General features: G+C 35.8%; 1 protein-coding gene across 3 annotated transcripts; it reads left to right on the forward strand.

Annotated features, from left to right (window-relative positions):
* Nucleotides 1-1,123: 1,123 nt before the first annotated feature.
* MFSD6L (major facilitator superfamily domain containing 6 like) lies at nucleotides 1,124-8,671 on the forward strand. 3 transcript variants are annotated; one of them, XM_034407970.3, is made up of 2 exons: nucleotides 1,124-1,326; nucleotides 5,333-8,671. In XM_034407970.3, exons 1-2 carry the CDS (start codon nucleotides 1,166-1,168, stop codon nucleotides 7,296-7,298), a joined length of 2,127 nt encoding a protein of 708 aa, XP_034263861.2. In that variant the 5' UTR covers nucleotides 1,124-1,165; the 3' UTR covers nucleotides 7,299-8,671. The 3 variants fall into 3 exon arrangements, with proteins under 3 accessions (XP_034263861.2, XP_034263868.2, XP_034263872.2); XM_034407977.3 differs by having other exon boundaries at nucleotides 1,174-1,238; XM_034407981.3 differs by lacking the exon at nucleotides 1,124-1,326 and adding an exon at nucleotides 3,860-3,939.
* Nucleotides 8,672-16,058: the final 7,387 nt, after the last annotated feature.

The following is a 16,058-nucleotide window of genomic DNA, read 5'->3' on the forward strand; positions in this document are numbered from 1 at the left end:
CAATGAAATATAGTTTTGTGGGATTTTTTTCTCTAAAGAATTCAGTAGTTACATCAATTCAAAATAAAAGTAAACTGCACTAGTGAATAAACATATCGCTTCCATCAAAAATATTTGGGACCTTGGAATGTTGACAAGATTGCAAGACATTTTCATTCTAAAATAGGAACTGTGATTTTAGAAGATGAGCTTTTAAATCCGTTTTAAAATGGTAATAATCCCTATCAATTATGTTTAATTTCAACTTATATATTCACAGCTGGCTGGTTGTGACAGTATAATGAGCCTAATATTGTACTTGATCGGCTCCATTTGAGCTGGGATATGATATCCTTGGGAAACTTGGCAAGGGCTCGTCATTATGGTGCCATGTTTTGTTACTGTTGTTCTAAGATTTTGAAACTTTAAGTTTCACAGTAAAACCTTTGTCCTACTTTGTTGCTTGTTATCCATGCTCATTTACATTTTTACTGATTTGAATGACAGTTACATGTAAGTTAACTGCTCTGAGAAAAATTGATCATGGTTGCAGGATAGCCGAATTGCAAGATACATGTTTAGTAAAACAAATCCTTAGAAGGGGCAATACAGTTGCACAATAACGGTAAACGTTAGAAAAAGCACTGTGACACAGGATAAAAGTACGTGAATATTAGGAGGTGAAAACATATTACAGGATAAGAGAAAATTAGTAGAGGTAATGTATTACAGGATAAAGCAAGTTTTACCTTATAGGAAATGGAAGCAAAAACAAACTGAAGATTTTCGCTTCTCTGCCCATTTCAAGTCTTTTTCTTTCCAATTTGTATTCCCAACGAGCAAGAATTTGAAGTTCTTTAAGAGCAAAGGGCGCTTACTTTTGGAGTGAGCCCCGTAAAGTATACTATATTTCAAACCCCGAGAACAACTACGCGACCATCGGAGGGAAGACTTTGCAAAGGGGAAGAAAAAGCGACAGGCGGAAGGAAGGCAAAGCTGGGTCTCCGGCGCCTGAGCGGCGAAGGAAGGCGGACAACGTGGCCGGGCGCCTTTTCGTACTTCCCAGAATGATTCCTCGTCTCCTAGCAACGGTTGGTCCCTCCCCCTTCCGACGGAGGATGAGGGAGCGTTCCAGCAGCTGGGCAGAGGCAGCAGGTGTACACCGCTCTGACAGGTACACCGGCGCATGCGCAGTCAGCGCGCTCGGGACCGCAGGCCGCCTAGAGTAGCGGAAGAAGCCGATTGCCCGTTGCTTTCAGGTAGGGGAGGCCCCGTGTCGGCTGCTGGAGTTCAGCGCCGGAGAGGCAGGCGGGCGGCCGCAGAAGTTGCCATGGCAACGTCTCCAAGGTGCGGGGCCGAGGAGGGGAGTCCCCCGCGAGCAAGGAGATGAGGCGCGTGGGGGTGGGGGAAGGGGCCGCCGCCCGCGTGGGACGAGGCTGCCGTTGCGGCTGGTGCTGAACCGGGTGGAGGGCCAGGTTTCCAAGGGGGCTCCTTCACTCACGGGCATAATAAAGGGTCTCATGGGCCACGAATGACCAGAACTGGCATCAACAATCAGTATTCCACGGCCTCGATTTGCACAAACAAGGAGAAAATGGGCGGACTGTTATCCAGATATGCAATCGTCCTATCGCAGAGATTCTCAAAGCCATTTAATTTTTTTCCTAAAAAGACGAAAGGCAATATTATTGCCATTAGAATAGAATAGATGGTTGTTAATATACAGCAAGGACTGTTTTAAATGGTTGGATAGACAAGGCTTTCTAACAGAATGCCCCTCCCTTTAAACATATCATTCTCTCAAATATCCTTTTTGTGTGTATATATATATATCTATATGTGTTTGTGTGTGTATGTGTACCAAAAGTGACACACAGTTAAATTTTACGTAGGCGCTAATGCTGCCTTCATAAAATGAGTGGAGGCTATGGTTTTTATGTATAATGGCCCAACTGGAGCTACAATAGGAATCTGGTTATTTGCCGGATTATCAATCTCATTCTGTAAATTCCAGCAGGGTTGACATCCTCCAGATCCTGGACATCCTTAGATGATGTCATCTGATGTGACCCAAGAGGCCTGTTTTCTCTGCCACAACATTTGACTTATGGAGCACCCCCCTGCCCCCCCCCCCAATTTGGTTGGCTACAACATGGTCACCTTTAACAAGATCTACTTGCTCCTCAACAGGCTGATCGAGGATGGTATATGAGTGTGTGGCAATTATTATGAGTTGTTATCTATCTGGCACTCATACAGCATGTTTTATTATCTTTATTATGTTACCTTTTTCCTTTATGTTTTTAATCTTTGTTAGTTGCTCAAAGTCACCTGGCAAGTGGGCAGATATAAACACTGAAAAATAAGTCCATCCATCTATTTACCTGCACTGCAAAAATCCAGAGGATGCTGGAAGGTGGCTACAGAAAACATTAGCACTGGTCTTCTGGACTTTTGCAGCCCAGCTATGCTACTTTTAGTTCTTATATTTATAAGATCATAGATCCCAACTTAATCCAACATTTTCTTAAAGCAATAGCCATCTGGCAGTCCATAAATAAAAGATAAAGACAGACCCACTCCCCCAATTGTTATCCCATAACTGATATTTGGAGACTTACTATAATTAATCTATAGACAACATTTTATCTTCAAGACAGATAACTTGTAAGACCAGTTCTCAGTGATTTTTTTTCAATCTTTAAATCAATCCAAATTAGTGACTGTTGTCATATTCTGCACTAATGAATTACAGACATTATGATGCACAGCAGAAGTGCTTTCTTCTACTTGTTTTAAGTCTCCTTCTAATCAGGTTTATTGGATGACCCTAGTCCTGGTGTTCTTAGAGGAGGAGATAAAATCATATCCTTGTTCAGCTTTCTGAGCATTATTTTCTACATAGTTACATTGAATGATGTTTGATTGGTTATTCAAACAATTTGAAGACAGTCTTCTGGAACTCTTCTCAATTGTGTTTGGTTCAATTTTCTCTGCAAATATGGCCAGCTTACTGTTTCCTCCTAATTATCAGTATTTGTAAAACACTCATTTCAGTTGCACTTTTTACTTCCTTATCCATGTACTGCAGTCCTATTTTTACTTTCTGTTTATAACTAGTTTATAAGCAGGCAGTTTCTTTCATCCCATGATTATTGCTACGTTTATTCAAAAGCTTTTGATGAGACACTCACAAAATACAAACAATTTCTAATAAGTACATCACATGAAACCACAAAGAAAAGTTGTGCCTATGAACACTTAACTGTTCCACAATTCTCCTATAGATGTAAATATAGTTTCTGAAAACAAAGTTGTTCATATCGTCTGCTCTTTCCTACTTGAAGAGTGGTTTTGTTACACCTACCTTACAGCTCTCACTATGTTTTCTTTACAGTTACCAATACAGTTCAATATTTGTTACTAGACAAAGACTTTTATTGTTTTCCTCTACAAAGGAAACATGTCATTTTTCTGTTCTGATTCATGTGATCCTGTGTGAATAGAAGCTTCTGATATTACCTGTTCTCTAGTTGGGGTAAAATTATATAAGATTTCCAGCACACTACAATGCAATTGACTCTGCACTCACCCAGCTCCATTTAGTTTTGAAACAGGAATTACATCTTCATGTTTGTTGTTTGAAGGAGTCTTTTAAGAAGGACTTCTGGCATTTTTATTATACCATTTTCTAAGGCAGGGCATTAAAGAAGTATTGTAGCAGATGCAGGATAATGCTGTAAATAGTAATGCTTTTTAAAAACAGATTTTTACAAAACTCTGAATTTATTTCCATTCACATAGGATCGACAGGCATCTTACACTTTTTATCATGGATTTACAGTATAAGGTCTCAACCAGCATCTTCTCTTTCTATCCCACTAGACATTGTAAAATGCTTCATTCTTAAGGTTACCATCAGGCCCATCTGTCCCCAGCAAGGAAGCTTATTTTTTAAAGGTAGTGGAAAAACTTTCAGATTTGGACCTTTGAATTTGAAATGCAACAACAGGATCATGGTAATGTTTTGAACTGGAAAAAATACTTTTGAGCTTAAAATATTTTGTTTTGTACTAAAATTTTCCAAAATGATGGATACAGCCAATTTGGAAAGAAAACAGCTGTTTCACACTCAAGTCAACTGATTTGTGTATTACAAATTCACTTTCAAAACATTTTGTAAAACTAATTTTAATATTACAGTTCAATTTCCTATTTCTTATTCAATTTACTGATTGATATGGGAATTTGGTGTTATTTATATTTGATTTGATTCTAGAATCCTAATTCTGTGCTAATGCTAAAGCTAATGCTAATCAAAAATTTGAAATATGTGTTTAATAATGTTATCTCTAATTATTGCTTTTTTTTGGTTTCCATAATAATACAAGCTAGTCCGAAGTGTTTTATTTTTGTCTCTTTCTCCAGTCCTAGCTTCTAAAATATATCTCATTTAATGAAATAGATAAATTCAGCAACTCAATTCTTAAAATTATTTTAAAATGTGTCTATCAAAAAAGTGCTATTGTATATGTTCAGTACTCCATGATATGAATTTATATACTATATATAGCAAATACAATGTTTCTCATTAATTGCACTGGATCCCAATACTTGGATTAACAACACTTTCCAGCATAAATGGTAACATTTTTCCTCTAAAAATAATTTTTGCTTTATGGCACGTATATTAAAATTTTTGGAATATTGTTTAGTTTTCACATTCTGAATCATTTCTTTAACAATACTATTGGTGACTGATGCCACTCTTTCATACATCATAATATTATATTTTAAATTTACACACACACACACACACACACTGTTTTGGGCCTTTAGCTTTTTTTGTTATTTTTTAAAAAGGATTTTGTTGCAATCCTATATGTAAGAATCCCTTTGAATTTTAAAAATTAGTTAACATTTTATATTATATAATCTTATCTAAGAAAGAAATGTCATTTATTTTACTTTGAAAAAGGCTTAGGATAAATGTAATCCTAATCAAATTGAGACATGTAATTCTGCTTATCTACAGTACTCTGAAATAAGCATCAATAAATTAAATGGGTCTGGTAAGTGTATAGAGGATTATAGTTTAAGATAATCAACACATTAAAAAAGGTATTTTCTTGATTCAGAACTTAGGTTTTTCTTTTTATGAATTCCTTAAAAATATATCTTATAAACAATGTTTTTCTGTGACAAACCAGTTATGACGTTATTGCTATTGTATGTATAGTTGCACTACAGGTTTGATTAGTGATTTGCAGTCATACCAAATTAAGAAACTTCAACATATTTGTCCTATTTTATGGTGTACTGATAAATCTGTCTTTGCTTTGTTAATTTGCAGGGCAAAGGTGGGAACACAGACTGCTTCTGAAGCCATGAGTACAAATAACCAATGGGATGTAAACAAAGCACTTACTCTTGCTAGTCTTTTCCATTTTCTTTATGGTGCAGGAAATGCTTGTGCAATCCCATTTTTAACTCTCTACTTTCGGCAGCTTGGTCTGACTGCACCTCTAGTAGGGATTATAATAGGACTCAAACATTTAATCACTTCTCTTTGGGCCCCACTATGTTCTTACCTATCAAAAACCCACAATAAAAGGAAAGTATTTATTAGTGGATCATTATTTTGCTCAGTTGGAACAGGTTTGCTACTTACACTCATCCCACCAGTGAGCAAAGATATTATCTATAAATATTGCAACATGAGCCAGCATCCCACTAAACAACTGACTACAACGCAAGTGCCTGATATAAATATGAACCATCTGAGTGCAATGAATGGTAACTCTTTTGCCAATAACAAAATATGGTCTACAGAATCACTTGGAATGATCTCAAAGGAACAAGAGTCTACGAGAAAACCAACAGTAATGTATACCTCATTCAAAATAAAAAGTATAAAAACTCCTATAATAAAACAAGGTGGTAATGAGGTTAATATAAAGCCACAGCAATTCATAGATGCTTCTTCTAGTGTGTCATCTGGTATTTCTGGGGAAGCTATTGTTCCAGCAGAACAAAATTTGGAAAAAACTACTGTGAATGTGCCTTTGAAAGGAACTGCTGGCATCGTGACTAACAAAGAAAATGCTGACAAAAATGACTCAAGAAGAAATAGTAACTTCATACTTTACACAATCCAATTACCTGTTACAGAGGTACCTTATGTACTGAAAAATGTATCAGGGCGCAGGGAAAGAGCACAAGATGTAAGTTCTCCGTTACTTCAGGGTACTGACTTCTTGGACAGTGAGCATCAGGTCTTCCTTATGGTGTTAGGTGCTGTTGTCCTTTGGGAGCTGCTGGCCGGACCTCTTGAGTGGATGGTTGATGACAGTCTCTATGAATACCTTGACTTTGTGGATGCTGCTGACAGATATGAGAACCTTTGGATCTGGAGCTACTTAGGAGCATCTCTGGGTGTCTGTAGCACCGCAATATTTGTGGACCAACTGAGTTGCTTTTTGAGTAATAATATTCCACGTTTTGCAGTGCATTTCTATGGTTATGCCTTGTTCATGACACTGACGTTACTTGTCAGTACCTTCTTTCCCATCTATGTGTCAGAAAAAAATGAACATGTCAATAAAACAGCTAAAGCTTTGAACCTCATTGGGAGTGACGGTCGAACCATCCTGTGTGCTGTCACTATCTTCCTCACAGGAGCTATTGGGTCAACTGTGCAGAACTTTCTTTTCTGGCAAATGCAAGACCAAGGCAGTCATGAATTATTCATGGGCCTCTCGGTGACTATTGGACTAATTGCTGAAATCCTGCTCTATATCTTCAAAAGCAAACTGCTGAAGGCTCTCTCTGTTGGTGGCACAGTTGCCTTGGGATTAAGTTGCCTGGCAGCACAACTGCTCTACTATTCTTTCCTCTGGAATTCCTGGGCTGTGCTGCCAATCCAGGTTTTCTGCGCCTTCAGCAATGGTGCGTTATGGTGGGCAGTGAACATGCTGACAGACGACGTTGCCACTCCTGGCACAGAAAGGTCTCTGCACTTGGTCCTTCAAGGCCTCTCTCATGGATGTGGAGCCAGTTTAGGCAGTTTTGCAGGAGGGTTTGTTGTGAACAGCTTTGGTTTAGCAATGCTCTACAGAGCATGTTCCATTACCTTAATATTATGGCTAGTTTTATTCTTGGTTGTTCAATCTAAATTACCACGACAGAAAAGGATTAATTATTCCCGTCTCTTAGCTGCGGATTCTAGTGATATGAGTGATTCTGATTATGATGAAGAGAAAGAAAGAGACTGGCTTGTAAAAGCTATGAAAGATGACAACTTTACTAGGAATTGGTAACTGATACTGGATTTCAACGGTCACTTCATCAGAAAGTAGACTACGGCGAATTAGGGTGAAGTTTTTAGAAATAATCCATACCGGATCTGTATTGGCAGTTGATTTTATGATGTACATATTTGCTCAGGAAATTATTATAAAAATTTTATAAAGATTTTATTTTCTTAAGATTAATTTATTGTACATATTTATAGCAAGTCTGCTTTTCTAAAATGTTTATTTTCAAAACTAAGGAAAGGGGGCTTTCAACAGAAATACTGTGGAGTTTGTTTTTCCCTTTATGAGAATTGGCTTTATGGAAATTGATCATTTTTTAAAATACAGAATTCTTGCATAAAATGCTTCCCTTCTTTTAATCACAATTAGTTACTTTAAAAATGTTCTGCTTGCTTTTCTTTTTTAAAATTAAAGATATTTCAGTATTTTGAAAACTGAGCTGAAATTCTAGGACACCATCTAATTCTTTAGAATGGTATTTTTCTTAAATCTACAAGATACATTTGATCTAATGCTTAAAATGTTCATATATTATAATATCTTTTCCCAATAGTTGAAATATGACCATAAAACCCTCACAAACTATACATTAGGGGTTATAAATTAGAATGGTCACTTATTTCCTGTCCAAATGGAAAACAAACATGCATAGCATTTGCACATGGAAATTTATATTTATACATTGTAAATATAGAGATAAATGGAAATATATATATCACCATAATGAAGGAGCCTGTATAATGAAGGAGTATTAGGTGCTGATGATTTTAGCTGCTACTTTCCCTTTTTGTTGTCTTTTAAACCAGATTTGGCCTTCAAATAGGAGATTCTTCTCTATAAAATGTGTTCACACAAGCAGTTTACACATGGGTTTAACATTCTATATTGCATTAATAATATTTAGAAAATTCTCATGTTTCTATATATCTTCAGGATATATGGAAAAGATTATTTTGATTTTTTCCTGTATGTTTTATTCTTCCAGTATAAAATAGAATCTTTTGTAAGTATCAGAGAGTTTGTCTAAATACACAGCTGTAATACAATCTGGTTTAAGAGATTTCTTTGTTCAGAACAAAAAGGCAATAATAACAAACTGCTTTGAGGGCTATGGCCTTACAGTAAAGTACCTGATACTCGACAAGCTGTTTATTTAGAAAATGCACTATTAGCAATAATTGCCTTTGTATGTACAATTACTGAAGAATGGACTAAAGTTTCAGAAGAATGTTGTAAGAATCATGGAAAAAATAATATTTCCAATTTCATGGTAGAAATAAATTCACATGCTATCTCCACAAGTTTGCTCCATTTGGCAGTTAATATTAAGCATCAGCTCACTCTATTTTTCCAATAAAAACTGTTGCTGCTAACAAGTTGCCTTTTCATTGGAAGAAGTTTGGCTTCTCATTACAACAAAATAAAAATCCATCCGTAGATCTTGGGAATGGAAATTGTTTGGGTGATTTTACAGATACTTTTATTGCTTTATTTAAAATCTTACCTATTTAGCAAAAGAATGTAACTTGGAAGATTAGAAATAAATAAAGGAGTTCCATTTTTGGAATCTGCAATGTCATAACTTACAGAGTTTAAACTGATCAATCTACAGATTGGTAGGTACTATAGGTCTACCTCCTTTTGCCATTCTCAGCTATTTTTTTAAAATAAGGTGCTTATCATAATTTCAAATTGAAAATTCACCCAATTCCATATGTATGTATTATCAAGCAATTTTAAATAAATGTTTGTGTGCATGGTATGCATAAATATTGCATATTTATACTTAGCTAAGAAAATCGTATTAGTGCATTCTGTATTTATAAAATATACTACTATACTTCTAAGACTCATCACTGGAGGTCTGAGTGCTGGTGCTGGGGAAAGAGATAGAGGTAATCCTCAATTTATGACCACAATTGAGCCCAAAAATTATGTTGCTAAACAAAGGAGATGTTAAGTAAGTTTTGCCCCATTTCTTGCCATAGTTGTTAAATTAATCACTGTAGTTGTTAAGTTAGTAACACAGTAGTTAAGTGAATTTGGCTTCCCCACTGTTCCTTTTTATAATTTGGCACCATATTTTTTGAACATTACACACCCTTCACAGGCAAACTTATTCACAATGCAAACTTTGAAGGACTGTTTCACCTTGATGATGTTTCATTTAAAGCATCCCTTTGAATATGCTTGTCAAACAACGTTACACTGTATTGTATTTCTTTTATGTTGCTTTAGGGTCTTTAGCATTTCTAGCAGGTAAAATATCTGTGCCTATTTCCATTCCAGATTAGACACTTTTATGCATGCAGAGTGTCACTCTTGGCTATAGAACTGCTGTGTGAAGTCTTGAGATGACACAAAGTACCTTTTCATGCAGAATTGCATCATCTCCTCAACAAACAGTATCACCTCCATAGTGTGAAGCATCTTATTTGGGCAAAGTAATGATGAGAGAGAGAGAGAGATTTTCTTTGTATAAAAAGCCATCATTCCATGTATATAAATAAATCCATTTATTTATAAATAATAAAATGGATCCATTTTTCTGCTTAAAAGGGGAGTATTACTTTACACTGATCCCAACTTTATAAATATATTCTGTTTTGTATGTCAATGTCAGGCAGTATGCTAGAAATTGGTTTTATTTTAGGCAAAGGCAGCTATGTAATCTGGGGCCAGTCTCTCTCTCCTCTCTCTCAGCCCCAGGAAGGAAACAATGGCAAAGTTACTTCCAAAATCTTGCCAAGAAAACTAGAGACTTCTTGAGACAATCCAACACTGAATCAAAGACACACACATACAAAACCCCACCTGCCTATTATCTGAATATAATGCAGATGTTAATTTTGAATTGCAGAGAAACTTTGATTCTTAAATTAGGCTACCATAATTAATGTAATAAACTCATTGCATCTTCTTCTGATATGCTCTTTGTAACCTTAATGCCTTCTGAAATCTCTGAGCATTGACTTGTTTCATTATTAATGAGCCTAAATATGCCTTTCACATACATTCACTGGGTAGGGTGTCTCAAAGCAATCAAATACTCTATGGTTTGCTTAAAATTTCAGTTTGCCAGGTACCAGATGTCTCAATTTATTCAAGAGAAATATATTAACAACAAAAAAAAAAGACTAGGAGAGATGCTGCTCATAATTTGTTCTGAAAATACATGAATCAATCTGATTTTTTCCCAAACTATTTGCTATACTCAGCAAAATAAATTTGCTGAGAAGAAACTCAGTGGTGAATTTGTGATGAAGTATATGCCTGACATATTTTTAACTGCATATTTTTCCCAATTCTGCTTTTAGCAAATAGGTCACATTCTCTTTTTCTATGGAGCAGGTGACAGCAACAATATTATTGGTTCTCCTTCTCTAACTCCTCTTCCAATATTGTCCATAATTATATTGAATTTTAAAATATCAAAATGGGGTTTTTCAATGAATGACTGTTGATCAAAGCTATAATCAGGATGCAACTATGAAATGGCAGATCCAATGTCCCTTTAAGCTGTTTTTCTGCTAGTTCTACTTATTACTTCTTAACTGATGGTAAGAGAGTGGTTAATCAGGCAATTCCCACCTGGTTCTCAGGCTAAAAATCTGAAATTTCATGAAAAAAATCTCCTTTCTATTCACACGAGCTTCTGTTTCTGAAAAAAGTGATTCATATTTGCCTATTTTTTTTATTTAAATACTCATTATTGTCTTTCCTATTCATAATGGGGTTATAAATATAAGATGACACAATGTTGAAAATTCTAGGCAATGCTTCATTCAATGAATGAGTCATTTTCATAGCTTGGAACATTTCTTCATTTTACATATATAGTACAGATGCAATGGCATCTTAATTGCAATTTATTTACGTAATTACAACAATCCCTTAATTAAGAAACTTATGCAGAGCATGATTTCCAGAATTCTTTCCAGCCCTTTGTGATTAAGAGGGATCAGGGAGGAATATTTATACTTGGAGGAGTTAATGGTATTCTGAGCTTTAGTCTTACTGCCACTCCCATAGGGAAGTATTGGAAAAAAATTAGCTGGAATGTTTTTCTCCATAGTTTCCAGTTGGATATGATTTTTAATTTGCTGGCTTCTCCCTCCAAAGCGTATATGTTCAGTTTTTGAAGAATTATTCTAATTTTAGACAGATCAAATTCTGAGTCCCTTACCCTGTCAATAGTACCAACTCCCAGTTTCGATAGCTGGTTGTTGTTTTTTAGCAAAACATCTTTGGTATAATCTTTTGTTTTGGAGGTAGGTTTATTTGTTCGTTTGTTTAATTCAAAAAGCTTTATTGAGGTCTTTGACCAGTCTTGACAGTAAAAGAGTACAGTAGAAAGAGTGATAGCTTAATACAGCAGCTAGTTATTAAAATAATGATAGGGCAATAAAATAGTGTATTTAATTAAAAAATTTGCACAGTAGTGTAACTTGGTGAAAATATTTGGCCACCTGATATATGAGTGTAGGGTCCCTTTAGCGTCCCTTAAAAAATAATAAACATAAAATTTATCTGCATGGCTCTCATATTTGGGAATGATTGGGACAATCAGAGGACATCTTGGCGCATCATAGAAAGGGTACCAGATGAGAACTATTCTCAAGTTTTCTTTACTCACATTATATACTACAGGATAGGCTATAGAAAGCCATGCCTCTTTGTGAATCTGCATAAAAACCCACACATACATTGTCTATGGAGATTCTCAGTCATCCAGATCATGGTTGTCCCAAAGATGCTTTTTCAAGAACTGAAGAAGCTTCTTGGGTGAGAAGCGAAACGTCTTCAAAGAAAAACAGAAAGTCCAGTTGCCTCCTGAGAAAAAGTACCTTTGGGCCAAACATACATTTTGCTCTAATAGTTGATAAGTAAAAGTTAAGAAACATACAGTCTTAAAAACCAGGAGAGAACTTTGGGGAGAAGAAGGAAAATGTTGATAGAGAAAGTGTAATAGCTGGCAAGCTAAGATGACTCTAGTTAGTATTGGTAGTTGAAGAGATGTTACTGGTTTTAATTAATAGCAGTATTGGCTGGTAACCTGAGATCAACAAAAAAGAGATATACTCCTGAAAAGGTGCAGGTTTGAGGAGAGGCTGAGTTAGGCAACTTTCTCAAAAGTGGAGCATGAAACAACCCATAGAAGAATGCTGAAGATAGGGGTCTAATATGGGACAGATTCTGTCCAGCACAGAGGACTCTGGGGAAGCCAAAAGACCAGAAGAGGAGTGACCAAGTTCTGTTTTCCTTCTGTTAGGCAAGAACAGGCTCCCAGAGGGAAAAAGCACCCAGTAAGTTATTCAAACAGGAATAGTCTGTTTAGAAATAGACAAGTATGTATTCAGGTAACTACATTAGAAAACCTTTAAGCTACACAATTTCCAATAGAGGAAAAATAATATTTTACAGTACATTTTAAATCTAAAGCCATGGCTTCATTCCAGATCAAAATATGGGAATATCCAGGACTGGCTCACCCAGTAAACAATTTTGCTAAAGAAAATTGCTCAGATTGAAAGTATTTGTTTTAATAAAACAATGCAAAAGACCTCTTGTTTTAATCAAGAGGTCTTTTGCATTGTTTTTCACCAAAATGGATAAAAACTATGAAACCAGTATTATCACATTCAGCAGTCAACTTTAAATTCCTTGTTCACCTAAAATTATTATTATTATTTTACCACACACTTTCTCTAAATCAACACACATACAGCAGACTTTCTCATACATTTCTCCATTACATGCTGAAAATCAAAATTCTGTTCTACACACTCTCTACTCGGGGCAACGTTATACTGCACACAGGGTAGCTAAATAAGTATCTGGGCTCAGGAAATGTCAGTTAAGGAAATGTTAAGGAGTTGGCACCAGGATGTGACTATGACTATCTTAGAGGACAAATCTCAATTCACAAATGACCAGAAATGATAGGCTTGAACATTGAACCAAAGTACTCTCAAAAACATAAACATCCATGGTAGATCAGATCGTGCCATCATTCAACCCCAATGCTGTCTAGTGGAATTCCCTACTGGAAAATCCATTAGGAGAACATGAGCTCAGTCACTTTCTCCTGCTTCCTTCCCAATCAGGTATCTTAGGAACTGATGTTTGGAGGCATGTTTCCTTGGATACCAGGATAATAGATAGGAATAATCTCAATATTTGTTCATATCTCTTTTTAATGTCTTCTAATCTGATGGCCACTGCTAGAGAATTGGGTAATTAATTCCTCAGTTTAATCATGCCCATGGAAACTGGATTATCTTGATACTCAGGCTGACTAAAAGCTCTCCAGTCCACAGTAGCATTGGCCAAAAGGCTTATACCTATCATTTTTTTATGTGAATTTAGCATATAGAATGATGACACAAAGTGAATGGGGACATCATTTCTAGGACATTCATGGATTTTTATTTATTTTTGTGGGTACTTTCTGGATTTTTAAAAAATTGTTTTGGAAATTATGTTAACTGTATCCAGGGACTTACACTGACATTTTTTGAGGTTTCAAACGGCACAAAATCATGCTACCAGTTTTTAACCACTAAGGTAAGAAGAGATAGACAGACATGGGGGGTGGGGTAGGGAGGGAAGGAGTTATGAAAGAAAGCCCTTTTAGAGAAGCAGAGGATTCTGGGATATCCATTCTTGTCCTAGAGAAAGACCACAAGCATCAATCTTTCCCAATTATACAACTTTACAATTGATGTTAAGCAATATTTCATAATTATCACAGTATAAAAAGTGCTTTAGCCATTATAACTTCTGATAATTTAACTGTATGAAGTGTGAAGAAAAATACTTTTGACCGTTATGAATCTTCCACCATTCACTGGTTAACATTTTAACAGTCTTTCTCTGCCTGAAGAAACAGTAGAAGTTAGTTCTGGACAAGTTAAGAAAGAAAGACAAAGGATGTGTTGCTTGCAGAGGCAGTTCAGCTTCAAATGCTCCTATTAAGAAAGTAACATATATAGAAATGGTCTTAAATATTCCAAGCTGAATTTAAGACATACTTGAATTGCTTGGACAATTGGTTGTCAGAAGTCTAGGTATGTCAAGTGTTTCTGTGCTACCGTGCATCTTTCCTTGAATTTACTGCAGGGCCTCAGCTGGTGCTCGAACTCCTTTGCTCTAATGGCACATTTAGAGTTTGTAACTTTCACAAAAGTATTATGTTATCTACTTCTTCATAAACACAAAAGGGCGGATGAGCTGGACAACATGTTCTCCTCCTAAATAAAGACAATGTTCAAGGCAACGGAAATTCATTTCATTCTGCACAATAGCTTTAGGAATTCAGACATGGCTTCTGAGAAATCTAAACCATGTGTTTAATGATTTTATATAACATAAACTAGGAGTTAGCTCAAAAATTTTGAGGAACAACAACCAAAGGATGGGGTGGGGGGGAGACTGCTGGAGCATATTGTTCACTCAAAAACATGTTTTTCACTCAGCAGTCTAAACTTTCATTAAACCTGTGTTTTTTCCAGTTGAGCTGTAATTTATATTTATTTATTTAATATATATTTATTGATATAAATTACAGCTCAGCTGGAAAAAACATAGGAAAAAACAAAATTTATTGATAATCATATGTCAAGCGCCAGGGAAAACCAGAGATTCAGGCAATTCAAATGAGTATATTTATTGCACATTCTCTACAAGAATTTGACCAACTAGCGGTCAAGGGAAATGAGCGGGAGATAAGAAAGGCATTCAAGGTCGGCTGGACTTAGCTCTTTTGAGGGAGTGTCATATGATATGTTTGACCCCTCCCTCGGGCTCAGCCTGGTCATCTCCTATATCATAGTTACATTTAATCATTTTGTGCCAATTAACAGAAAAGGTAAAACATATCCCCAAAACAAGATCAATACACTTCAGTTAACAGCCCTGTTATCTAGCATGTGATAGGATTGTTCCCTAATTAACCAAATAAAGTCCTTGGAAAAATAAATAAACCATACTATAATCCTTATAGATTATCGAATGAAATAACTACATATTAGAAATAAAATTTTTTTATAAAGGTTTACTCATGGATCAATTGAGACTTCCTGTGCATTCAAATATGATTTTAGGGAAGCAGTGGTGCAAGTCACAATATGTGGTTTTCTGGTTAAATTTGGCAGCTTGAATAACTGAGCCGTTATACACTATTGCATGGTGATAACAGAATGTCTTCTGAGCTTCAGTGCTATAAAATTCTGAATGTGTTCTTTCAAATTCAATGCCATAGTAAAACCTTCAGTATAATTTAGAAGATCCAGTGCAGCTTTACTTTTTGGTTCAATGACCATCTCTACTAATAATAAACTGATGTTAAAAGAGAAAATGGCATTCAATTATTGCAGCATTGCTAGGAATTGTTAATGCTGTTTTAACTAGAAGACCAATGAGGAAATACAGATCCAAACTTCATGACAGTCTGCACCACCAATGGTCTGTCTTGAATAAGGAAGTGACCCAACTGAAGTTCTGTGCTTTTTTCTCTTCTTCTTTTTTTTTTACATTGCTCAAGAGCATGTATGAAAATTTTAGAGTAGATTCAGTGACTCATACAGCATACAAACAGCAATAGAATGATACACTTCCAAACAACATTGAAAGTGTATTACTCTCCCTGCCTGTTTCCTTTTCTGTACCCAAAAAAGCCCAAGCCAAAATTAAATTAAAATTCCATCCACCTTCTTGTTTCCCAAACATACAATTAGTGTATTTAAATAAAAACACTTCTAG

This window comes from Pantherophis guttatus, chromosome 2 (assembly GCF_059756535.1).
Source record: "Pantherophis guttatus breed Tessera chromosome 2, ASM5975653v1, whole genome shotgun sequence".
In the NCBI taxonomy this organism is placed as follows: Eukaryota; Metazoa; Chordata; class Lepidosauria; order Squamata; family Colubridae; genus Pantherophis; species Pantherophis guttatus.

What these genes read in the sequence shown, in the direction of transcription:
- MFSD6L (XM_034407970.3), top strand. Translation starts at nt 1,166, where the DNA reads ATGCGCAGTCAGCGCGCTCGGGACCGCAGGCCGCCTAGAGTAGCGGAA. An exon ending in GCCATGGCAACGTCTCCAAG is followed by an intron (nt 1,327 to 5,332) that starts GTGCGGGGCCGA and finishes GTTAATTTGCAG; the next exon opens with GGCAAAGGTGGGAACACAGA.